A 24,345-nucleotide genomic window follows, 5' to 3' on the forward strand; every position below is an offset into this window, starting at 1 on the left:
TGTGTCAGACATCACTGCCCGCAGATCAGTTACTTATTACCGTAACAGAACTGGAGCCAAGCTGCCTCTTGTCAAAGTCCTCACAGGTTTTCACAAAATGCCCTCCTCCGCCAGCAAACAGGGGCTGGGGGGTGAGGGGCCCCCAGCCTCTCCCCCATTTTGGGAGCAACCTGTCTGAGGCAGGCAGATGAGTTTGGGATCCACGTGGGACAGAGGCCCAAAGGGGCTTAGGGTGCATTTGAGGGGGACGGTCCAGGAGCACAAACTTCAGAGCTGCCAACCAAATGGAGGGGGGGGGCGGGGGGCAGGGCACCGGCTGACCGACCACAGGCCTGTGGGTTCCGAGGCTGGCGGCGTGTTAAAACCAGCCCTGCTCCCCGCCTCCCCTGTGAAAAGGCGCCTTGGAACAGGCCAAGATGTCACACTGGAGGAGCGATCGCCTCTCGCTGAATTTCTCTGTTTCGAGCGAGTGTAAGCTTCATAAATAAGAGAGGCTGTCAGCAAAAGCAGCAATCTACGCTTGTCAGGATAACAAGACTTTGCAGTGACGTTAGTGGGTGTTTTCTATTGTATGTGTCATTCATTTTTCAGGTGTGTGAATTTTCACTTTTCAAGTGTGTAAATTTTCGTAAGGGGAGAATGCAAATGTTTCTTATCTATAGAGATATGAGGAAGTGGGAAGGGGCATGAAGAGGGGGTGCCCGGAACCCGGCGAGTTGGGGGGGGGGGGCCACGAACGGTATCCTTCTCTAAAGAATGAAGGGGAATTAAAATAGTTCTGCAGGTGGCGAACTAGCTTTGCAAAACTTGGGAGCCGGGTGTGGCTAGCTAGCGGGAAGAGTGTGCGGTGTGGGCTCCAGGGCAGGGGCTGGGGAGAGGGGGACCCCTGGGAAGGGGACTGGGGCAGCCCCTGGGGAAAGAGCGGGGCAGCCCCAGGGCGGGGGCGAAGGCGGGAGCAGCGGGAGGGGAAGTCGGGCAGGCGGGGGCGGGCGCAGCACCGCGGAGCCGGAGCATGGAGGCTGGGGCGGCCCGGGGAGCCACAGGTAAGGGGAGTCCAGGGCCATTGCCGAGCCCACCTGTCTGCCTCCGATGGCCCTCCCCCGTGTCGGGTTTCAGTGGCTGGGCTGGCCGATAGGCGCTGCAAAACTGAAGGTAAACAGTGCGCCTGATCCCTGCACCTGTCGCCTCTGGGGGTTGAGATGGGCTGGGAGGTTCAGGCGCTTACCCCCAGAGGAGCAGACCCCGACTCTCCTGGCCGCCCCAGCGGCCACCGGGCGTAGGGACTGCTGGCCTGGGCGTGGTGAGCCCCATGCCTTGGTGGCACAGTCTGTGCGATGGGGAGTACATGGTGGGGAAGAAGTCAGTACTGCACTTCGGGGTGCCGGGTTACCGCAGGCGCCTCTGTGGCTCCATCCACGGGGACTGCCAGGTACCCCTGAGCATAGCCCGTCTCCAGGAGGCGTTTGAGCAAATCACACCTGCCCGAGAACCCCTTTTCTCCATCAGGGGAGCGTTAATCTAACAAGCGTGCTTTTCTTTATTTTTTAAAAATGTATTGATTTCAGAGAGGGAGAGAGGGAGGGGGAGAGAGAGGAAAAAAAACAAACAAACATCAATGATGAGAGAAGCATGGATCGGCTGCCTCCTGCACACTCTCTACTGGGGATGGAGCCCACAACCTGGGCATGTGCCCTGACCAGGGATCGAACCGTGACCTCCTGATTGGATGCTCAACCACGGAGCCGCGCCGGCCGGGCCTCCCCACGTTTTATTTCAAGCAAAGGCTGTTTTATTTCAAGGATCTCTACTGCCTGAGACAAGGCCAGCGACAGCTGCTTCCTGACCCTGTCCTGGCCGGACAGAGTGAACGACCCGGCGGTCAGGACTCGGGGTGGCGGTGGGAGGGCAGTGGGCACTGAGGTGTTGTCTCTTTGACCTTTGGAACCCCTGTCTGCCGGCCGGCTGGCTGGCCTGGGCTGGGCTCCTGCCGGCAGCTGGCTCCCCGCTCCTCTGCTGACACCCTCACTGTGGCTCAGCCCGGGGGCCTTCCCGACAGAGGTCGTAGGAAGGGCCCGTGCTCTCTGCTGTGCTGTGTAGTTTAGGGTCCTGCTTCCGGACAGAACTCCATCACGATTGCTGTTAGATGCCTAGAGTCCATGTTACTTAAAATCAGGGTTCCTGGGGGTGGGGCAGGGCAGTTAGGTGACTGTCAGTAACCACTGAAGGTCTGGGGCCTGTGAGTAACTCAGGATGATGATGATGATGATGATGATGATGATGATGATGATGATGCAGCAGCTGTGATTTGCAAACTCCGTGCTTTAGAGGGCACCCCAGCCTCAGCTGTGGCGTTTCCGCTCCCAAGGCCAGCAGCAATCAGCAGGCTTGGGAGGGGGTGCAGCATGCAGCATGTGTGACTCTGAAGGCCGCTGTCTGTCTGTTGAAATCCAGCTTGCCTTTCCCCATCCCCTGCTCTGGCCCACTCCAGCCTTGTCATACTCCATGCCCGGTCTCTGCCCTCACTTCCTGCTTAAACCAAGGCCTGTTGTCTATTGATTTCAGAGACAGGAAGAGAGAGGAAGAGGAGGAGAGAGAGAGAAACATCAATGATGAGAGTCATTGATTGGCTGCCTCCTGCACGCCCCCTACAGGGAATGGAGCCCGCATGTGCCCTGACCGGGAATCGAGCCATGACCATCCTGGTTCATATGTTGAGGCTCAACTACTGAGCTACGCCGGCCGGGCTAGAAACCTCTTGATGCTTCTTTGTTCCTTCTTTTTTCCGCCCGGGGGGCTGTTGGGCATCACCCGAGGCTGAGGGCCGGGTGAGGGGGCCTCTGGGAGGGCTGAGAGAGAGCGCCTGTCCAAATGAGGCGTGATGGGGGCTCCCCAGGCCCCCACACCCTCCTAGGCCGCTGGGTTCCCTTAACTCGCAGGCATTAAGATAAACATGTTGTTCCTTGGAAACCACGTCTCTCCCCACTCCTCACAAATTCCACTGACGTGAGAGACAGCCCTGTTCGCTTTTATTGCATCGTGCGGGCATACACCCTCCTCCGAGTTCCCGGATGTCTCCTTCAGGGTCAGTGCTTGGGAAGTCCGTGTGTGGAGTCCGCACCGGGTGAGCCCTCCCCTCGCAGTGCTGTCTCCCTGCCCCCTGCTCCGTTCCCTGCAGCTCCGTGAGCTGTTTGGTGTGTGTGTGTGTCTGTGTGTGTGTGTGTGTGTGTGTGTGTATTGAGGGGTAAAATGCCCAGTGAACTGTGGTCATTTGTTTGTTTTGACCTTTATGTTTTCCAGTACTTATTTCCGTGGTGCCGTGTTGAAATTAGAACATCCCGGGGGGGCATGGTGGGGGGGGGGGCGTTAAACTATGCAGAAGGAGAGGTACTGCTTAATGTTTTCCATAATACATGAATATTGAATAAACATCTCATTAAAGTCTTTAAAAAAAAATTCTTGGGGTAAAAAACACTAATAAAACAACATCTGCCCTGCAAAAACATAGCCTCGTTACATGTGGATGCATATCTGTTTTTGATCTTCACCAATAAATACAGAATTAAAAATGAGTTTAAGTAAATAACAATTGAGTGTGAATTTAGCTGAACACAGGTCATCTTGTTTTCATTTCTTGCCTTCTTTTAAATTGAGATTCTCCCTCCCCCCCCCCCATTCTTGCATTCCTTAGCTCCATTTTCTCTCTTTCCTATTTTGAACTTTAATATCTATGTTTCTGTTCTTGCAGGGGGACTTGGAAATTTTAGTGTACGTAGTAACTCCAATTAGTTCTGAAGTTAATTAGTTCTAAATTTTCTCTGGACGTGTGTTCGGGCTTTAGCATGCTTGGCGTGGTTGGGATTCCAGAATCTGAGGATTGGTGTCTTCCATTAATTCTGGGGGGGAAAATTTTTCAGTCCTTATTTCTTCAAATCTCGACTCTTCTGTATTGTTCTTTTTCTTCTTCTGGAGCTTCAGTTATACACTCATCCTTCTGCTCTCCATGTCTCTAAACCTGCTTTTCATGTTTTGTTTCTATGCTGCATTCTGGGTAATTCCTTCATACTTTTTTTTTTTTTTTTTTTTTTCCTTCCAGTTCATTGGCTACTTAGGACATTCATTGCTAGATCTACTAACTTTCCCTCGAGAATCTTATTGGGCAAATGGAAAAAAACAAAAACGTGGCTATTTAAACTTCCTTTTCGTTGTTATTCTTGTTAATCCTCACCCAACGATATTTTCCCATTTATTTTTAAAGAGAGTGGAAGGGAGGGGGAAAGACAGAGAGAAACATCGATGTGAGACAGACACACTGATGGGTTGTCTCCCCAAACCCGGACCTGCAACTGAGTCACATGTCCTTGACTGGAATTGAACCTGGGACCCTTCAGTCCACTGGCCGATGCTCTATCCACTGAGCTACACCGGTTAGGGCATCTTTTTGTATCATTTGCCTGAAAGTCAGACTCCCCGAAGTTCAGCTCAGGGAACATTTGTATTAAAAGCCATCAGAGTGACATAAACCTTTGTGTGGGTGGCACAGAGAGGCATCTGCACAATTTCACCATCTCCGATTCGGGACAAGGGTTTATTCTCAGCCGAGGCCCTGACAGGTTGGGAATTGGCCAACGCTAAGTATGCGAGAACAGAGCAACGGGCTCCCTGTCACTTAGCGGCAGTGCAACTCCCGCCGCCACCTGCAGACCCTTCGCAGCGCTCCCTCAAGCTGCTCCAGCCCTCTGACATGCTCTGCGTCCTGTCTTCCAACTTCTCTTTTTTTCATGCTCTGCTAAGAATAGTTTGGCAATCAGATGCTCATCAAGAACCAGCGAGAACATCCCAGTGTGTCTCTGCCTCCCTTCTGTTCTCTACTCTCCGGGTGGGGGGGACCCCCCTCCCCCAAGTACCAGCATCTGCACGTCTGCTGTCGGTCCCTGACATCATGTCAAAGCGCTCCCCTCGCAGGTGCGCTTTGTCATCTGTCAGTTAGTGTTCCGGAACAAGGGGTCCCTCGTTAAATAAGTTTAAATTTAAAAAAAAATGAGTAAGTGCCGGGGTAAGCAGATTCCATTGCCGCAGAATTGCTAAATGTCCCGGCAGGCACGCGAACTTGGACCCTGAGATATCCTATACATGCCAGGCACTGCCTCGCGCAACTGCGGGTATTTACGTGTTTCCCGCTGTGCGTGACAGCCCTGTGAAAACATAAGTGAATGTAATCACGCTTTAAGTTAAAGGTAGTTCTCAGGCCAGGTCGGTGTGGCTCAGTGGTTGGGCATCGACATATGAACCAGGAGGTCACTGTTTGATTCCCGGTCAGGGCACATGCCCTGTTTGCAGGCTTGATTCCCAGTAGGGGGTGTGCAGGAGGCAGCTGATCCATGCTTCTCTCTCATCATTGATGTGTCTCTCTCTCTTTCCTCTTCTCCCTTCTCTGAAGTCAATTAAAATATATTTTTTAACAAAACAAAATAAAAGTTCTGTACAAGTGATCTCTACTCTTAACCATTAAAAAAAAAAAAAGGCAAATGCTATTTTATTTTTTCACAGCATCAGCAAGAATTGTTGATTTTGAAATTTTGAAATGACAATCCCCATTACTGAAAAACACTAGTGATTACAGCCAGCTTTTCCAAAATGCATAATGCTGTGCGGGGACCTATGGGTAGAAACTTTCAGTAAATTTCTGAAAATATCTTCGTTAATGTTTCTCATGTGAGATACACTTTGCTAAAACGAAAGAGTTTCCTTAATCATTGTAGTGAAGTGGTATTTGGAGAGAATATTCAGCAATTTATACTGAATCAATGATTAAGTGCAAGCAACGAATCCTGTGAAGGTCTTCATTTGTTGGCAGTGCTATTTACATAGGGAGGACCAAAAAGGGCTGGGAGCATCAGCCTTGAGCATCAGCCTTACCCGACTCACCAGCAGTGGCTTACCCAGCAGTGGCTGGCTGGTCCCAGTGGGGGGCAGGCCGTGGCTCCGGGGTATGTGTGTGTGTGGCCTGCCTTTCAACCAACCCTGGGCACTCAAGCTTTGGCAAAAGATCCTGAATGATTTAAGTATTTCCCCCAGAATACAAAAATGTAAGTATTTTGCTTTTTTGGATGACTACAGCAAACATATGCTTAACGTGAGTTCTTCAATTTGGGGCTCATTTGGGGATTTCCATTTCTTTACAGTCTGCAATGAATTATCATCGCAACTGTGGGCCTCTTTTTCCTAAAAGCATCTTACATTGTATTGAAAAGATTACATTCCTTGGGCTTTGGAAAAATATTTCCTGTTTAGTTGGAGCCATTAAAGCCTGTTAGCATTTCACATCTGGATTGGAAGCCCTTGCCCCGGGTCTGCCTTCCATCACCAGGAAGTGAGTGGTGGGCCGGCTCCGTCTCCAGCGCATGCGTAAGACGCCAGACTCCGTCCCTTCCTCGGTCCCTCTGCTCTGCCCAGCTGGGCCCTCGTGGTTTTGCTGTTGAACCTCACATCTCCTTGGGGTGGTGCCAACCCTGACATCAGGAATGCCTTTTTAAATTATTATTATTATTATTATTATTATTAATTGACTTCAGAGAGAGGAAGAGGGAAAGAGAGAGAAACATTGATGTGAGAAATAAGCATCGATTGGTTGCCTCTGTACATGCCCTGACTGAGGGTTAAACCCGCAACCTGTGCCCTGGCCAGAAATCAAACCCGCCACTTTCTGGTGTACAGGATGGGGATGACACTCAAACCCACTGAGCCACCCGGTTGTAATCACACTTTTCAGTAATGGGGATTGCCATTTTTAAATTATTTAAAATCTTAATAACAATTCTTGCTGATGCTGTGAAAAAATTAGAAAATAGCATTTGCCATTTTAAAAAAAATGTTTAAGAGTAGATACCACTTGTACAGAATTTTTGTTTTATTTTTTAAAAATGTATTTTTATTGATTTCAAAGAGGAAGGGAGAGAGAGAGAAAGAGAGAAGCATCAATGAAGAGAGAGAATCATGGGTAGGTTGCCTCCTACACGCCCCCTATAGGGAATCTGCAGTGAGAATAAATTGTAAAGTGTTCTTTTGGGTGCTTTATAAAATATATATATATATATATATATATATATATATATATATATATATATATTGATTTTAGAGAAGGAGGGAGAGGGAGAAAGAGAAACATCAATGATGAGAGAGAATCATTGATCAGAGCCTGCAACCCAGGCACGTGCCCTTGACTGGAATCGAACCTGGGACCCTTCAGTCTGCAGGCTGACGCTCTATCCACTGAGCCAAACTAGCTAGGGCTTTTTTTTTTTTCTTTTCTTTTTTTCTCTTCAAGAAATAAATAATTTCCCCTTTCACAAAAGAGTCAAACTGCTGTCATTTCTTTTCTTGCAGGCATTTACCCGGTGGATGTTTTGGAAGATGACCCCGAAGGTCACAGGGAGGCAGCCCTGGCTTACTATGCCGCGCTGCGGGGAGGGGCGCGGTCCCAGGCAGACGTCTTCTCTCTGCCCTCCGGGGAGCAGGTATGTCTGATCCTCCTTGTTGGTGGAGAGCTCTGGGAACTCTCAGTATTTATTAGAAAGTACAGTGTTAGCGAGCGTGTGTTACGGAGTTAAAAGAAACGCCGTCTGGAGCGAATACTGTACAATTCCACCTTGAGAAGCAGAAGGGTTCCTGGATGGGGATTCTGGAGTCCCGGATATAAGGCCAGCTCTGCGAGGCAGGGAGCCCCCACTGCCTGTTGTGAATGCCATGTCTACCGCTTACTAGCTGTGTGACCTTGGGCAGGTGTCTTGACCTCTCTGATCCTGGTATCCTCAGCTCCAAAACTGGGGCAGTGAGGAAACTTGCTTTGCACTGTGGTTAGGAGAATTAAAGGAGGTACCGTGAGGCCTGCCGCACACTTTGGCAAGCAACCTGCTTGCCTCACTCTTTCCTTATTCTGTTGTACCCTCCTCGGTTTTCAAGACGGACTTTGCCATGGAATGTGTTGATCCTTATGCTCGGGGTGCTGGGAGCCGTGGGCTGCAAAGAGAAGGCTTGGCATGCGGGCAGTCCCAGCATGAGTCAGAGACCCTGAATGCTGCCCGGTGCTCCTCTCATTCGTAAGCAAGCAGGCACCCGGCACTGAGGCTCTGTCCCAGCGGGGACGGGGGCCACAGATCTCTCAAGGCTCTTGCAGCGACCCGAGCCAGGGCAGCCGGCAGCCTGAGTGGCATTGTGGGTGGACACCGGGCTCGTCCACAGGCCCCAGGAGGACAGGCCCAGGAAAGCGTGTGGAGGGGAGACCGGAAGGTCGGTGCTGAGTCCGTGCTGAGCGGGTGGGCAGGTGACCCGGGAAAGAGGCAGGTGACCCGGCAGCCAGGGCTCTGTCATGTGACCCTGTTCCCTTTGCATTCAGCCATGCGGGTCAGTTTTCCGGTTAGGTGTTGCCCGCATCCCGTCAGGTTAACCTCCGAGTTACAGCGACCTTCCAGCGGATCCCGGGCTCACTGAGAAGTGACTTCCTGCCTCCTACGATGAAGGAACCCGACGGCCATTTTACCCTCTTTTCCAGGTTAAACTGGAAGCTCCGTCCGTTCGCTTCTGCGCGGTGCACCGGGACGAGCCTCAGCACAAGCTGCTGGTCTTGGTCAGTCCGCAGGACACAGAGACGGGTGGGTAGTCCCTACTGGATTTAAAACTCGGTTCATGCTTTCCGTCTGTGACGACGGAACCGGACACCTGGGAGGTGGCCGTGGCGAGCTGGGGCTGGACTTAGAACATCAAGCAGAAGTGGCACATTTTCAGCTTTTAGAGAGGAAAGAAGGCATTCTTTCTATCCATGACACGTACTGATTACTAATCACATGTGTCAAACACAAGGCCCGCGGGCCAAATCCAGCCCGCCAGGCCTTGCAATGTGGCCCGCACCGCGCTGTCATCACTGCACTCCGCTGTCAGTTTATGACATTGTCAGTTTATGACTGTTCAGTAAACCATTCGGCCCGCGATTTAGGCTGGATTTTAGATTTTGGCCCCTTCTCTGATTGAGTTCGACACCCCTAAGTCTTGTATTAAAGACACTAGAGCCCTAGCCGGCTTGGCTCAGTGGATAGAGCATCAGCCGGCAGACCAAAAGGTCCCAGGTTCCATTCTGGTCAAGGGCACATGCCTGGGTTGTGGGCTTGGTCTCTAGTAGGGAGTGTGCAGGAGGCAGCCGATCAATGATTCTCTCTCTCCTTCTCCCTTCCTCTCTGAAATCAATAAATATATATTTTTTTAAAAAGACACTAGATACACTCTTGGCCACAGTGACGGAGTTCAGGCCTGATTTTTTTTTTTAGATACATTTTTAAATCAAACCGTGACCTCTGGTTCATAGGTCGATGCTCAACCACTGAGCCATACTGGCCAGGCATGTATGGTCTTTTTAATAAATTTAAAAACCCAAACCAACCCTTAACTAGTCAACCCTCCTTGAATGACATCTGGTGAAAGGGTGGGGTTTAGGTCTTTAACTGCAATTTGCAAACAGGGCCTGATCAGATCTCTCTCTCTACACACACACACACACACACACACACACACACATACAAACTTGCCTTTAGCCTGCGTGTTAGTCTGGGTTTTGCTGTCTGGTGATATCCTTGAACCAGGGCAAGGTATCTCATTGTCAATCTGAGACCCAGGTGCTCAGCTGGCCGTGTGGGGGTTGCAGGCGTGTTGACTGTGAGCCTGGGGTGGCTGAGCTGTGTGTGACGGCTTCCCCGACAAGGTTAGGACATGCATTTCCATCTGGCAAAACCCGGTCTCCACGAACAGAGGGTCTGGGATAAACACCAGGCCTTCACCATGGCCTTGAACTTGGACTCCCGCTCCAGGCTAGAGACAAGGAACAAATTAGTAACACGGCGTGCCCGCAGGAACCCCTCGGCGAACAGATTGTCAGACACGCCCCGAATGTCATGTGCCGCCTTGAAGAACACATCCAGATTCCAGCAGGCCGCCCTCCTCCTGCGACCCCCCCCTCCCCGCCTTTTTTCAGCATTTAATAATATTCGGGGTGTAGGTCTTTAGCTATAGTTTGCATAACGTTAACATATGACCGCCTCTGGCTTATCTGTTTCCTATTAATTCCTTAATTTGTTGGTTGTTTTCAAGAATGTAGTATAGTAAATATCCATCAACTCCAAGAAGGCTCTCCCCGAACCTCTCGACAGGCTTTAAAACAGAGTTTCCAGATGTTTCCCCGGAACCGTGGGGGCTCTGCTGGGGTAGCTGCGATTTCTGCGAGATTCCCAAAAGGCACCTCAGGTTCCCCGCCCCTCGCCCCCTCTCCGTGGGTCTCCAGAATCAGACACCATGTGGAAGCGTGCCTCCGTAGCTTGAAGCCGGTGGACCTGGCAGGGGCCCCGAGGTGGCACAGCGCCTTGGCACAGCTTTCAACGTGTGTCTTTTCACCGCGTGTTCAGCCGTGACCGTGGGGGTCGCCCGCCGATTGCTCTGAATTGCCTGGAGCTGTTGTATTTGTAAAGGCGGTGTGTGTGTGTGTGTGTGTGTGTGTGTGTGTGTGTTCATGGTTAGATGGAAGTGAAAGGAGAAGGGCTGATCCATAAGCCCCGGTGTGAGCGAGTGGCTGATAAACTGGTCGAGTCCATCCCAGGGACTGACTCCCCATAACCCGCTGAGCAAAGGAAAAGCATCCGTGCTGCGAGTTTCCTGGCTCAGCGCCGCCTGCTGGTGAGACGTGGGTACTGCAGCGTCCCAACCCCCTTAAGAAGCTGGGCAGGCGCTTCTCAAACAGGTGGTCCGAGAGGCACCCGCCCTGGGCCCCCTTTGAGCCTCCTAGTTCCAAGCTCCCGATGACACCGTTGCTCCTCCTGGCTTGTCAGGAGGGATCCAGTTGCCTACATCTTCTAGAATCTTCCCTTCCCAGAGGGTGTTCGGTGGATCCTCCTTAGCTGGCTCACAGGGGAGACAGGCGAGGGCAGGGGAGGTGGGGGGCTGAGGGACAGAAAGGACGCAGGGCTCCCGGAGAAGGGGGGCTGGGGGGCTGGGGGTTGCCACATGCAGCCCCACCGCCACCCCAACCCTCGATTAGACCGTCTCTCCCTCCCTCCCTCCCCCCCACCCCCCCACAGCCCTCCTCCAGGACGCTCTGTGCCAGAACATAGCGCTCGTCCTTCAAATGGCTGCTCGGTTTTTTTTCCGTGTCTGGCGATTGCATGTCATATGGTCCCTGAGACAAACAGGCAGGGAGTCGAAAAATGATGGCTTTTTCCTGGAAAAGCGTCCCCGTTACAGGCCTCGGCGACGGCAGAGCCAAGGCAAACACTCGGCGGAGGCTGTCCTGGGCCCAGCGGGATTGCGACACCCAGGGCCCGGGGCCAGGCCTCCCGGGGGCTGCGTTTGGGGCAGGTGGTGGTGGTGGGTCAGGAGGGGTGGCGGGTGGAGAGTGAGGGGCGCCCTCGGGAACTTCAGAACTGGGGGGCCCTTTCTGTGACGCACGCCCCAAAGGGGTATTCATGCTGGAAACAGAGAATTCTGTTTCCCGGGGGCTGGGAGGGGCCGATGGGAGGGCCGTGCGCAGCGACAGCTCCGTCCTCCAGGAATACCCGTTGGCTACGGTTCCTTCTTTGTCCCCTGCTAACTTATGGCCCGGAGTTGGGTTTAAACGTAGGAGAAACAGCCTCCCACAAACAAAGCCATTCTTACAGGAGACCAGTGGTATTCGGAGAGCAGGGACGGGCCAGGAGAGTATCCTGAGTGTCAGGGGTGGATTCTGAACTTATGGTCGTATCCAGTTGCCTGCTGGCCACCCTCCCCTGTGCATGTGCGTGTCTGTGCGTGTGTGTATGCAAGTGGCTCAGTGGTGAGTGTCGACCTATGGACCCACAGGTCAATGGTTTGATTCCCGGTTGGGGCACAGGCCTGGGTTGTGGGTTTGACCCCCAATGTGGGGCGTGCAGGAGGCAGCCGATCCATGATTCTCTCTCATCATTAATGTTTCTCCCGCTCCCTTTCGGAAATCAATAAAAACATATTAACTTTAAAAAAAGGATGGAGCCGGAGTCTGGGGGTTGAAGGTGTCTCGAGGCTCCTGAGGTTTTGCCCCTGCAGCCTGGGCTGTCCGCACCTCTGTCTGCTCCCCAGCCCTCAGGCGCTCGCTGTGCGTGCCCTGGCCCGGCCCCCCGAGGTTAGACCCCCTTCCTAGTGAGACTAGCTTTGGTGTGGGTTTCTCTCCTCCCCCCACATCTTGTATTCGAGCTGTACCTCCAGATCCCGGCACCCCATCTTGCCCCATCTTCCTTGAGTTCCAGTCGAGGCTCATGGCGGCCACATTGCTCGCTGCTGGAGAACCACGGGGCGGGGGCGGGTGCTACGAGCACACTGCGAGCCAGATGTTCCCTTCCCCGGGGCAGGGAGGCATGTGGGGAAGGGCTGCCTCTAAGGAAGACATCTGCGCGGAAATGGCAGCCCGAGTAATGCGATGTGACAGTCGCTCTGTCAGCGCGTGTCTCCCGTCCCGGGGATCATCGACGGGCCGGGCCTGTGCTGCGGGAAGCCCACCGTCCTCCGGGCGGACGTGTGTTTGCTTTTGCGAAGACGGCCCGTCACTTTGGTTTAACGGTGCTGGGTTTTTTTGGGGGGGAAGGACTACATATTTCTCAGATTTGTAACGGGTCCGGGGAGCTGCGGAGGCAGCAGGGGGACTAGAAGCCTCTTCTGTTGTGATTGAGGAAGTTTTGATCACGGGCCAGTCCATGGACCACGCGCAGTCAGTGCGCGGAGATAAGGCCTGTGCGTGTTCATGCTTGTGTGTGCACACACTGTGCTCATGCATGTGTGTTTAGCCGTGTGTGTGTGTGTGTGTGTGTGTGTGTGTGTGTGTGAGAGAGAGAGAGAGAGAGAGAGAGAGAGAGAGAGAGAGGACTCCCTCCTCCTCGGTTCCTGGGATGGGATGGGAATGGGCTCCTCTGTCTCTGCTCAGCTCCGGCTGTGTGTCACCTGCCTGCTGGCCACCCTCGCCCAGTGACGCCAGAGCCCAAGCTGGGGGCCTCCCAGGGACGCTCTCCCAGTACCCCCTGGGTCCTTGGGCCACTTGGGCTCCCAGCTCGATCCCGCTGAGAGATTCTGAACTTATACGACCATAAGTTCAGAATCCACCCCTGAAACTCAGAATACTCTCCTGGCCCGTCCCTGCTCTCCGTGCCCGTCCCTGGTATCCTTCCGTGCCCTGCCCCTCGCTGGAGGGCTGGGTTAGTCTCTTCCTGTCCCGGCTGCCAGCGCCCAGGGGAGGACGGGCTGGGACCGCACGATCACGCATCCGGGAGCTGGATTCCGCGGCTCCTGCGGAGCCTCCGGGCAGCCGGGGCCCTGGGAGTTGGCCTTCGGGAACCTTGGAGCATCACGGAACGAAATCCGTTCCTGGCATCTGCTCTGCGGCCGCATCACCTGTCCCCCGGGGGGAGAAGGAAATTAAATTAGTTCAGCAAGGCTGCCCTCCCCGACGAGGCGGGCCCAGCCGATGGCTGTCTGTCAGCGCTGCGCACGCTGTCGGCTCGGGTACCTGGTGTCTGGAGCCCGGGCGCTGATCAGAATCCCATTTTCCCTGCAAAACCATCTTCTGACTCTGCCATCCTGCTGGCCCCGGGGTCTCAGCGGCCCTAGGCGGAGTCTGCAGCGTGTCAGCCCAGCTCTGCGCCCACCCGTTCTTGTCCAGCCCCACAGCCTCTGACCCAGGGCTGTGCCGCATCCCTGCTTCCTGTCGCCTCTCAACTGGGTATCCTGCTTTTCTGACCAAACGCCACCACTCTCCAGAGGGCTGGTTCTACTTCCCAAGAACCATTGTTGTTGTTTTTAAATATATTCTTATTGATTTCAGAGAAGGAAGAGGGAGAGGAGAGAGAGAGAGAGAGAGAGAGAGAGAGAGAGAGAAACATCAATGAGGAGAGAGAATCATGGATCGGCTGCCTCCTGCACGCCCCACACTGGGGATGAGCCCGCAACCCGGGCCTGTGCCCTGACCGGGACTCGAACCCTGACCTCCTGGTTCCTAAGTCGACGCTCAACCGCTGAGCCAGGCCAGTTTGGAGGACGGTTTATTTGAGGCCTGTTCTCCGTTGTTCGGTAGCAGCTTAAGATTCACTTTGAAAACAGTTCCGTCTCTTTGGTGACAGCGTGGGAGACTACTGAACGCCCCGCCCCCACCGCGACACTTCCCAGGCAGCGGCCGGACACCGAGGCCTAGCAGCTCTCCTGTTTGAACGTCCTCGTACAGCCAGCATCTGCGTGACAGCAAGGCTCTGTTAGCTAATTGGACGTCTCTTACTGATCCATCTTGTTAAGCGAGAAGCAGAATCCTTGGGGCTTTAGAAGGCTCCTGTGCCTTCCAGGAGGTGCCATTCTGAACATGCATTTCGTGGAATTAATAAGGCAGATGTCAAGCATTTAATTGGCCCTTCTCTCCCAGCCGGCTCCGTCCATCTGGAGACTGGGTTTGGGAATGGTACAATTCGCCAGTGACATGCAACTGACGTGTGGATTAGATGCCGCTGGTCTTTAGCAGGGGAAGGGCTGGCTGGACCAAGTTCTGTTTAGTAACTGGCTGATACCACTGGTCTTCTCAGAGCTTCCCACCAAGCTTCCTCAAAGGGCAGAGATACGTAGGGAGGACCGTGGCGGCAGCTTACCCGAAAGGCCCACAACATCTGCTTCAGCGTCGGGGGCTTGGTATTCAACGTGGTAGACTTTTGTTTTCTGCCCCATGCTGCCATTTTCCTCCCAGTCGTCAGCTGCCAGAGTCTGGCTGGGAGGATGTATCTTCTCATTTTGTGGCTTCTGGACCCCCTGGGCTCAGACACCTGGCTTGAGAAGCAGGTTTCAAAATGGCAAGAAGCCCAGTCGGCGTGGCTGGGTGGTTGAGTGTTGACCTTTGAACCTGGAGGTCACAGTTCGATTCCTGGTCAGGGCACATGGGGCCAGGTTGTAGGCTTGATCCCCAGCGGGGAGCATGCAGGAGGCAGCCGAACCGTGATTCTCTCTCATCATTGACGTTTCTATGTCTCTCCGCATCTTCCTTCCTTTCTGACATCAATAAAAAATATATTTAAGAAAATAAAAATGGCAGTATAAGGGGTATAGAGAGAATACCACAGGAGAAGTAAACGGTGGTACGTCCATTCGTTGGAATAGCACTCAGCGCTGAGAAAGGATGTTGAGAAATCAGCCATGAAAAGACACGGAGGAACCAGAAATGCCCACCACCCGTAACCTTTCCCTTGAACGGGAACGTGCTGGCGGTGTGAGTGTCATCGCCGCCTCTCGGCTTTCTCTCCAGTCGTGGCTGTGTACCTGAGGGGCGCCTGGTGGGCCACCGAGGACGTGCTAAGGACCTCCGACCCCGCCAGAGACGGCCTGATGGAGGTGAGCGCTGCCAGTGTGGAATTGTCATGCTATTACCATGTAAATTCCCCCGACCCTCTAATTCCATGTTGTTTCTTAGCTAGCCCTTCTCCACCAGCTACCAAAAAAAAAAAAGCCTGCTTCATGTTCTTTCCGTTCCCATAAGTTAGTGGTCCTAATTGAGGGATTAGAACGGGGTCTTATTTTTGTGTTTCCGGAAACGTTTCTAAAAAGTCAGCATCTCATTCCCCACATTTTTTCCCGACCCCCCCCCCCCCCCCCAGTCATGAACCTGCACAGATCAAATGCATTTTCTTTCTCTCCTCTTCTGCTGCCAGCTTTCGACTGGATGTTGGCTGGAAGTTGACAATCATAACCTCCCACATCACACCTACTGGGTGTCGTTATGCTTAACTGTGAACTTGATTTGGCTGTCGCTGTCTGAGATACCAAATCGGGGTGGCTTCTCAGAATTGGCTGGTGTGGCCCGGCCAGTGTGGCTCAGTGATGGAGCATCGACCCAGGAAACAAGAGGTCGCCGGTTGATTGCCGGTCAGGGCACATACCGGGTTGCAGGCTCGAGCCCCAGTAGGGAGCCTGTAGGAGGCAGCCGATCCATGATGCTCTTCTGATCAATGTTTCTATCTCTCTATCCTTCCCCCTTCTTCTCTCTCTAAAAATCAATTAAAAAAAAACAAACATATTTTTAAAAAAAGACTTTAGCCGGTGAAGTTTTCACAAATCTTTTTCTCATCTAAGATTTGGCTCCAGATAAAGGTGAAATATTTCACATTCTGGGCCAATTAATAAGTTTATTGGCTCTGAACACTTTGTACCATTTGCTGGGATTCTGCAAGCTGCTGCCTTCTTATGAGCAGAGCAGTTGGAAAACAGACTAATGTTTTAGACACCAATGAGGTGGTCTTATCCCCAGACTTGTTAAGGAAACTGAGGCTCAAAGAGATTGTGAGATGCAAATATCAGCCAAGAAGCCACAGCCACAAATGATGATGAAGAAGAAGAAAATGGAAGGGTCAAGTGTTAAATACAACACCCAGCCCCGCCAGCGTGGCTCAGTGCTTGAACATCAACTTACCAACCAGGAGTTCACGGTTCGATTTCCGGTCAGGGCACATGCCTGGGTCACAGAGGGCAGCCTATCAATGATTCTCTCTCATCATTGTTGTGTCTGTCTCTCTCCCCCTCTCCCTTTCTCTCTGAGATCAATAAAAACATATCTTTAAAAACACACACACACAAAAACCCCAACATCCACAGTTGTCTGAAACTCCCCTTTCTCAGAGTCTCAGTTCTAATGGGTGACATGCAGGAGGCAGCCGCTGGCCGGCTCAGCAGGTGCACCGGCCCGGCCTGTCCGTGGGCCTGCCTGTCTCTGCCGAGTCCCCCGCCGGCTGCCATCGCCCTCTGCAGTGAGGCAGGAGATCACCCGTCCTCTCTGAGCTTCGGGTTCCTCACCCGGCGGGTGGTGAGAACCGGATGGCAGGTGGTGAGAACCGGATGGCAGCAGGTGGAACTGACGGGTGTGAAGGTCACGGGAAACCATGCACATTGTGGCCTCGGGCATGAAAAGAATCCTGGGTGGATCGGTGCCGAGGGCAGGACTCATCGCATGTGCTTCCCCCTCTCGCCTCACCTGCTCTTTCTGCTTTCCTTCCAAGGTCCAGTCCTTCGGGGAAAGGATCGTGCTCTTCATCCTCAACGTGGTCGTTTTTGGACGGCTGGAGAGGAGCTTGGATGACGACGCCATGTTCTTTCTGCCTCACTCCGCGAAGGAGCAGGCTAAGATCCTGTGGCGCGACGGAGCAGCGGTCGGGTTTTACACAACCAAAGCGAAAGGTGAGGAGCCGGGCCGGGCCCCGCCATCCAGGCTCTCTGGGTCAGCCGTCGCCACCCGGTGGTCCGTGAGGTCCGAAAGGTTGGCGACCGCTGCTCTGGGTGACCTGCTGCCTCCGAGGGGACCCCTAGCACAGCCTCGCGTGGGGAGACCAATCAGTGTGTCTCTCTCTCTCATCGACGCTTCTCTCTCTGTGTCTCTCCCCTTCCCTTCCGCTCTTTCTAAGAACCAATAGGAGAAATGGCCTCCGGCGGGGATGAACAAAACTAAAACAGCGTGGCTGACAGTCGGTCAGCAGGAAACCTGGCGGGCAGGGGTGGGAGACGGCCTTGGCTCTGGGGGGCTGGTCTGTGCAGACGGCGCCTGAGACCTGGCCTTGCAGGGTCCCGGCAGGTGGGTGCGGGCCCGGGGGACAGTCTGTGTCTTGGTTTCCGCCCAGGCAGCCTGTGCGGTGACGGCACGGGTACGTGCTACCAGGTGCCCGTCCTGGACACCGTGTTCGTGCGGAGGAGGCACCGGGGCCGGGGCCTGGGCGTGGCCATGCTGCGGGACTTCTGCGAGACCTTCGGGGACGACGAGGCCCTTGGGGTCAGCTGGCCCATCTCTCCTGCCATGTACCGAGGTAAACCCCCCCCCCCTCCGTGTCCGGGACACACGTGTGGGTGCTTTCACGTCATTCCAGGTGGCACACGTGGCTGGCCTCTCCCTCCTGAGAACCCGCACGTGGCTTGAGCACAAAAGAGCCTGTGTCACCAGCAGGGCCCCTCTCCTCAGTCTGCAGGAGCTTCCTGCTGGCCCATCCGGAGGAGCGGGCGCGCCTGTGGGAGGTGGAGGCCCCGGGAGCCTGGGGCCAGCGAGGCAGCATCTGGCTGAAGGTCCAGCTCCAGCAGACGGGGCCCCGGGGCCCGGAGTCGGCGTGAAGCGTGCGCTCGGGCCTCCTTACCCTCAGGTCGCCGCCGAAGCCCAGGTCCCTTTACAGGATGGAGTCCGGCCCGCGGGGGACGCAGCCGCCGCAGCACCGGGTGCTGGCCTCTTGTCCTCCCTCCACCTTCCCTCCCTGAGTGAGCCAGACGCCCACCCCCTGCCGCAGCCCCTGAGCGGATCGCTGCGATCCGGAAGGCGTGAATGTCCCTGTCCAGCGGGAGATCGTTGGGACGTACTATTTCAGAAGACACGCAGGGTTGACTGCGAAGAGCTGGCCGCCTGCCCCTGTCCTCGGGGAGAATCAGAAAAAGGGGTTGGCCTAGCCGGCGTCGTGGCTCACTGGTTGAGCTTCGACCTATGAACCAGGAGGTCACGGTTCGATTCCGGTGAAGGCACGTGGCCAGGTTGTGGGCTCCATCCCCAGTAGGGGGCGTGCAGGGGGCAGCTGATCCAGGATTCTCTCTCATCACGGCTGTTTCTGTCCCTCCCTCTCCTTTCCTCTCGGACATCAATAAAAAGATATATTTAAAAGGGGAGGGGGGCATCCCATAAACAGCATTCTGCAAACGAGGCGCTGGGTCTTTCCGTGGGCAGCGTGGGGTGACGTCGTGGGGAGGTGTCCTTGACTACAGACTCGCACCCTGTCTTCAGTGTGGGGTGTCACCACGGAGATTGCCGGGGGGGCTCCTATGGGGGTGTTTGCCTGGTGGCTCCTACGGGGAGGCGGGTTGGGGAAGACCTTTAGCCAGAGGGCAGTGCAGGGCGGGGCAGACGCACCCTCTGTGGGCCTCCCTGTTGCTTTTGGCCAGTATCCCTCCCGCCTCTCCCGCATTGCAGGCTGTTACACAGCTCAGCCCTAAAGGGGAGGCCCGGGGCAGGGCCGGATGTGTGCGGGGCCTCCGAGCTGCCGGTGTGGGGCTGCGGGGAGACTCGGGAGGTGCTGATTAAACCCACTGGCCAAGGGACAGCATTGGCATCCTTCCCTCGCGGTGCCCATCCTCGTCAGCGTCAGAGCCACCCCGGAGGCTGCGGGAGCTCGATAGAGGCGGCGGCCGCTGAGGCCTGCCTCCGTCTCCCCCGAGTTTCCCTCTGCCGGTGACGGGGAGAGCGCCTGGAGTTTATTGGTGATAATAGTGATCGTTTGGGCTTTTACGGGCCTTCCAGCGAGAAGGCTTAATGGGTCTTTACAGACGTGAATGGGGGAAGCAGGCCCCTGGGAAGGAGGCCATGGCAGGGCTGTGGCTGGGATCCTAATGAGGCGGCTCCGTGGCTTGCCCTGTGGCATCGAGCGCTAGGCAGGCAGGCAGGCGGGCGAGCCTCCTGGAGCCCCCGCTGAGCCGGCCGCTGGGTTTGTGGGCAAATGAAACCCGCAGCCCGTAGCTGTCCAAGGTCGCAGTTCCTTGGAGCTGGGGGTGGAGGTGACTGAGGGCTCGCATATCAGGAATGGAAGCGTGGGCACCGCGCAGGTGGAGGGGGCACAGGGCGAGGACGTGTCTGCATAATGGGGAGGTGGCGTCCTCTGAAGAGAATTGCATGGGGGTAGGCGGGCGTAGCGGCGGGAGGAGGGGGGATCTGTTATTTCAGGATCCGAGTTGGCCCGGCCTGGTCAGCAAACCTAGCTGAAGTCATACACCAGAGCTGCCACTTTAACTCAGGCCGAGATTCACCAACTCAGATCTCTTTAAATCCGCACACGAGGCGACTCCGACGGGGAATGTTCCAGAAGCACGCACGAGCCCTTGAAGGAAGAAGGAGCATCATTATAATCAGGGTGTAATCAGATTATAGAGGCTCTTGGTTAAAAAGGTTTTTAAGTTAAGGTCCTTCACCGCCTGTGAGATCAGCGCTGGTTCCCAGTCCCCCCGGCTCGGCTCTGCGTCCCAGGGCCAGGAGGGTCTCAATTCCCTCGGGGGGCGGGAGGAGGGGGTATTCGGCCCCCCAGCTTCACCCTGCTGCGCTTTTGTCCGTCAGCGCTGACATTTCCGGGCCGTTCAGGTGGTGAGGGAGGGCCCAGACGCCCCCACTTCCTCCCCCGTCGGCTTCTCCCTCCGTGGAAATGGACGCGTGGGTGGCCCAGCAATGCAGACTCCGGGGTCTTCTCTTCCCCGGAAACCACTAGGCCACCCAGTGTGGTTTTAGTGTTTAATCAGCCAGTTATTCTTGGAGTTGCTTTCTTGACTTATTCTGGTCTCCCAGCTGGCTCTATCCTTTGTCCCTTTATCCCGGAGCGTGATTTTGGAGGTTCCTATGGTGTCCTGTGCCTTAGAAATAAGCAGGAAAACAGTGGAGCCAATAGTATTTTATTTTATTTTGAGAGCATGGAGGGGAGGGAGGAGGAGAGAAACATCAATGGGAGAGAGACACATTGATTGGTTGCCTCCCGCACATGCTCTTGACCCACACACCCCAACTGGTGCTGGGGATCGAGCCTGCAACCCAGGTGTGTGCCCTTGACCAGAATCAAACCCAAGGCCCTACTGTCCTAACCACTGAGACACACCAGCCAGGGCCCAATAGCTTTCTACATGGAAGTAAGGCTTGGCCATTCCTCGGCCTTCCAGAGGGGAACTGGTCTTCCCTCCAAATGCTCTCAACTCTGTTCCTGTTCCATTTGTGGATGGGGCTTTTAAAGTTTGCACGATCCCGCCTGTGGTAACATCTGGGGCTTATCATGGACGTGGAAGTATTTATGGGGTTATTCTGATCTTTTGAGAGGAGTTAGTGGGACATGTCTTTCTCACTACACTCGGTTGCATACGAAGCCTTTGAAACTTGACCAATAGGATCATAACTCTCTGAGCTGGCACTCCCTGGCTAGCTGGCACATACCTAGGCTTCTCTACTTGGGGAGATGAAATTGAATATGCCAACAGTTCTTTTACAGAAACGTTGCTGGAGGCAGAAGATAATTGCACACAGCTTTAAAAATTCATGTTTTCATTCTTGAGCTAACAGTTTTGCTTTTTTTTTTTTCCAGGTGAATTTTTAATAGATTCAATTGCCATCCACAGGGGAAATATTTTTCTGCCATTTATATCACATTTTTTAAAGCTGAGGGGAGTGTATAAAGGACGTGTGGACCGCCTGAGCTGGGAGGGGGGCCATTTTCTTCATCTTGTCTCAGCTGGTCCTGGGGTGCTGGCCGGTACACAGTGCGACAGCAATAGCGATTTAATGGCAGCGAGTTCTGGGAAGTGCGGAGAGCAACCTCCATGCTGGATGGGTTTTCCTGTCTCGTGCTGCTCTTTAAGGCTCTGTCTCCCTCTGGTGGCCATTGTAGCCCACTGCATCCTGCATGACAACTTGTGTTTGCCATGACCCGTTGGGTTGCTTCTCAGATTCTTAGCCTCGAGTTCAAATTTGTGCATTCATTAAACACACACACACCCACACAAATTAATGAACTTTCACTGGTTAGGAATAAAATACAAGTGACATTTAACAGCAACTAATATACTTTAGTTCATAATACAGAAAACTAATTTTATACATCAGGAAAGGTAGAAAAATGATACTAGGTGACCTACTTCATTCATTCACTCATATATTTGCTCATTCGTTCCATTGATTGCTGTTACTGGAGCACCTTCCAACACTAGGCATTGTCGGCAGTGACAGGGATGCATCGTAAGGCGGACAGTCTCTGAGCTCATTGATGAGCTTATGTTTTTGTGAAGAACATCACACAGGCAGCTCCTACTGTATTACATAGAAACTATGATGCCTGGCCAAGTGGCTCTGTGGCTGAGCGTCGGCCTGTGAACTAGGTCACAGTTGAATTCTCAGTCAGGGCACATGCCCAGGTTGCAGGCGTGATCCCCAGTAGGAGGCAGCCCATCTATGATTCTCATCATTGATGTTTCTTTCTTCCTTTTTACCTCTCAGAAATCAATAAACACACACACACACACATACTCTGAGTGGCCAGATTATGATCTCTGAACGCATAATAATCCAGCCACTCTGTGTGTGTGTTAGAGGCCTGGTGCATGAATTCGTGCATGAGTAGGGTCCAGCCAACCTGGCCAGGGGGAGGGGACATGGGCGGTTGGCCAGCCTGCCTGCTGGGTAGAACTCCTGGTCAAGGGGACAATTTGCATATTAGCCTTTTATTGTATAGGATAGACACTGAGTGGCCGGGTTATTATGTGTTCAGAGATCATCATCATCTGGCCACTCAATGTGTGTGTGTGTGTGTGTGTGTGTGTGCGTGTGTTTGTATAGGAAGGAAATTGACATATACAACATGAATTTACTTTAAGGACATTATGCTAAGTGAAATAAGCCAGTCACACAAAAAGCATTCTCCTTACATGAGGTATCCATTCGAATTCATAGAAGCAAAGTATAATAGGAGGTGGCTGCCAGGGGCGGGAGGGAGGAACGGGAGTCACCCAGTTTAACAAGGGCAGAGTTTCAGTTCGGCAAACCAGTGTGAACGTCCTTCCTGCTGCTGAACTGGACGTGTGAGAAATGGTTCACATGCTGCATTGTACATGGTGCATTATAATGAAAACGTCGCTCTTTGATGGGGCTGTTATAAAATGCTTATGGCGTGTAGTGCACAGATTCGTCGCTCTCATGTTCTTACCGCCACTTCCCCAAGCATCATGGTGAGAGCCGCCCACCGTGAGGCCAAGCTCCCAGCAAGACCGGGCGTCCCAGCACCGCCCCCATTCCTCCATCAGGCCTCCCCGCCCTCACTTCACGAGTCACAAAAAAAAAAAAAAGGCAGCTTCACGCTTTTCCAATTGGTTTATTCCAGAGCAGTGCTGCGGCGATGCTGACTCAGAACCGTCCGTTTCTAGAGCGCGAATAACAGCTTCATCTCCCTCTCCCGCAGGCAAAGGAACAGGAGCCGCTGCCCAGCTGTGCGTCTGGACCGTCGAGGAATCCAGAACACGGAGCTGGAGCCGCGCCAGCCGGGCCGTGACTCAGCCACTCCCTGCGCTGCAGACGGGAAGGAGATGGAGACTGCTGGGCCTGCAGCCCGGGGCACGGGACTGTGGCTGTGGGTCTCCTCCTGGCCCCGCCGCTCTGCTCAGACCCCCAGAGCAAGCACAGCCACCTCTGCACACAGCAGAGGGACGCAGGTGACACTGGGGTCAGCCAGCGTGGAGAGCGGCGAGCACCCAGAACCTCCCCACAGAGCAGCCGAGTGAGGACTGTCAACCCTGAGCCAGGGCCAAAGTCCGTCCACCGGGGCGTGTCCGGGCGTTACCCCGATGCGGCTGACACGGATCCTTCAGGGACAACAGCGCCTCACGTGGACCGGGGCCTGCGTGTGCCGGGCACCGTGCTGCGTGCCGGCATTCCGTCCTCATACCCACCCTGAGGTAGGTCATCCCATTTCCCCACGTTACAGGCTCCAGAGGGAAGCCACACGGGTGCCCAAGGTCTCAAAGCTACGAAGTGACAGAGGCTCAAAGGTCTGATTGACCTGAGCTTTGTTTCCCCTGTACCCCAAATGGAAATTTGGGGGAAACCCAGCCACCACTGTGATTATCAAAGTGCACTGCCAGAGCCCCAGCCGACACCCACCCCACTCACCCCAGGGGTGGGAGTGACAGCCTGGGTCAGCCCCTTGCACAGACCCTGCTCCCACGGTCCTGGAGCTGGTCCACTGGACATCTGGTGTCCGTCAAGTGCCATCAGCAAAACCAGGGGCTTGAGGGTGACTACAGCCCAGGAAAGGGCTGGCTGTGGGGTCGGGAGTCAGGACAGACGATCCTCACTCAGACCAGGTGACGTGCCCAGTGCCCTCCTGGCCCCACTCCCTGAACCTCCCCCTCCTCACGCCCTCCCGCCCTGCGTCTGCCCCCGCGCCCTGCTGGCGCCCGGGCCCAGGTCCTCGGGCCAGTACTGGTCCTGCATGTACTGCTCCACGTCCGGGCTGCTGGCGGGCTCCCTGTCCTCGGGGTGCGTCCAGAGGCGGCCGGCCTCCTGCTCCCACGGCCCCTCCACCAGCCGGTACAGCTCCATGGCCGTCACGGCGTCTTCCACGGACGAGTGTCCGTGCTGGCCCACCTGCGGACAAGAGCCATGCGTCACTCCAGGCCAGACGGCAGGATGGGCGGTGTCCACAGGGCCTGGGTGTTCCGAGCAGAAGCGCGGGAACCTCAGCCATGGCAAAGCCAGCTTCTAGCTGGTTCCCTCAAATATAAACGAGATAAAAATCGCTGCCCTGG

At 54.4% G+C, this 24,345-nt stretch overlaps 3 protein-coding genes across 7 annotated transcripts in view; 2 read left to right on the top strand and 1 right to left on the bottom strand.

The window, feature by feature from the left end:
• Positions 1-24,345, top strand: part of TTC23 (tetratricopeptide repeat domain 23) — a 995,109-nt gene that overhangs the window by 181,354 nt on the left and 789,410 nt on the right. The gene's annotated exons all lie outside the window — the stretch shown is intronic.
• LOC311614431 (protein FAM169B-like) lies at positions 948-23,254 on the top strand (the record flags this gene model as incomplete). 3 transcript variants are annotated; one of them, XM_084869274.1, is made up of 7 exons in its annotated part: positions 948-1,043; positions 7,384-7,514; positions 8,549-8,648; positions 15,314-15,399; positions 17,058-17,235; positions 17,673-17,855; positions 18,008-18,726. In XM_084869274.1, the coding sequence occupies exons 1-7, from the start codon at positions 1,013-1,015 to the stop codon at positions 18,151-18,153; spliced, it is 855 nt and encodes a 284-aa protein (XP_084725400.1). In that variant the 5' UTR covers positions 948-1,012. The 3 variants fall into 3 exon arrangements, with proteins under 3 accessions (XP_084725400.1, XP_084725398.1, XP_084725399.1); XM_084869272.1 differs by lacking the exon at positions 18,008-18,726 and adding an exon at positions 23,001-23,254 and having other exon boundaries at positions 949-1,043; XM_084869273.1 differs by lacking the exons at positions 15,314-15,399; positions 18,008-18,726 and adding an exon at positions 23,001-23,254 and having other exon boundaries at positions 1,030-1,152.
• Positions 22,901-24,345, bottom strand: part of AEN (apoptosis enhancing nuclease) — a 111,348-nt gene continuing 109,903 nt past the window's right edge. For all 3 annotated transcript variants that reach the window (XM_084869283.1, XM_084869282.1, XM_084869281.1), the window contains one exon: positions 22,901-24,184. In XM_084869283.1, coding sequence (XP_084725409.1) covers positions 23,951-24,184 — 234 coding nt within the window. In that variant the 3' untranslated portion in view covers positions 22,901-23,950. The remainder of the gene's footprint in view (positions 24,185-24,345) is intronic.

The sequence above is a fragment of the Pipistrellus hanaki genome, assembly GCF_964339955.1.
Source record: "Pipistrellus hanaki genome assembly, chromosome: 21".
NCBI classification, from domain to species: domain Eukaryota; kingdom Metazoa; phylum Chordata; class Mammalia; order Chiroptera; family Vespertilionidae; genus Pipistrellus; species Pipistrellus hanaki.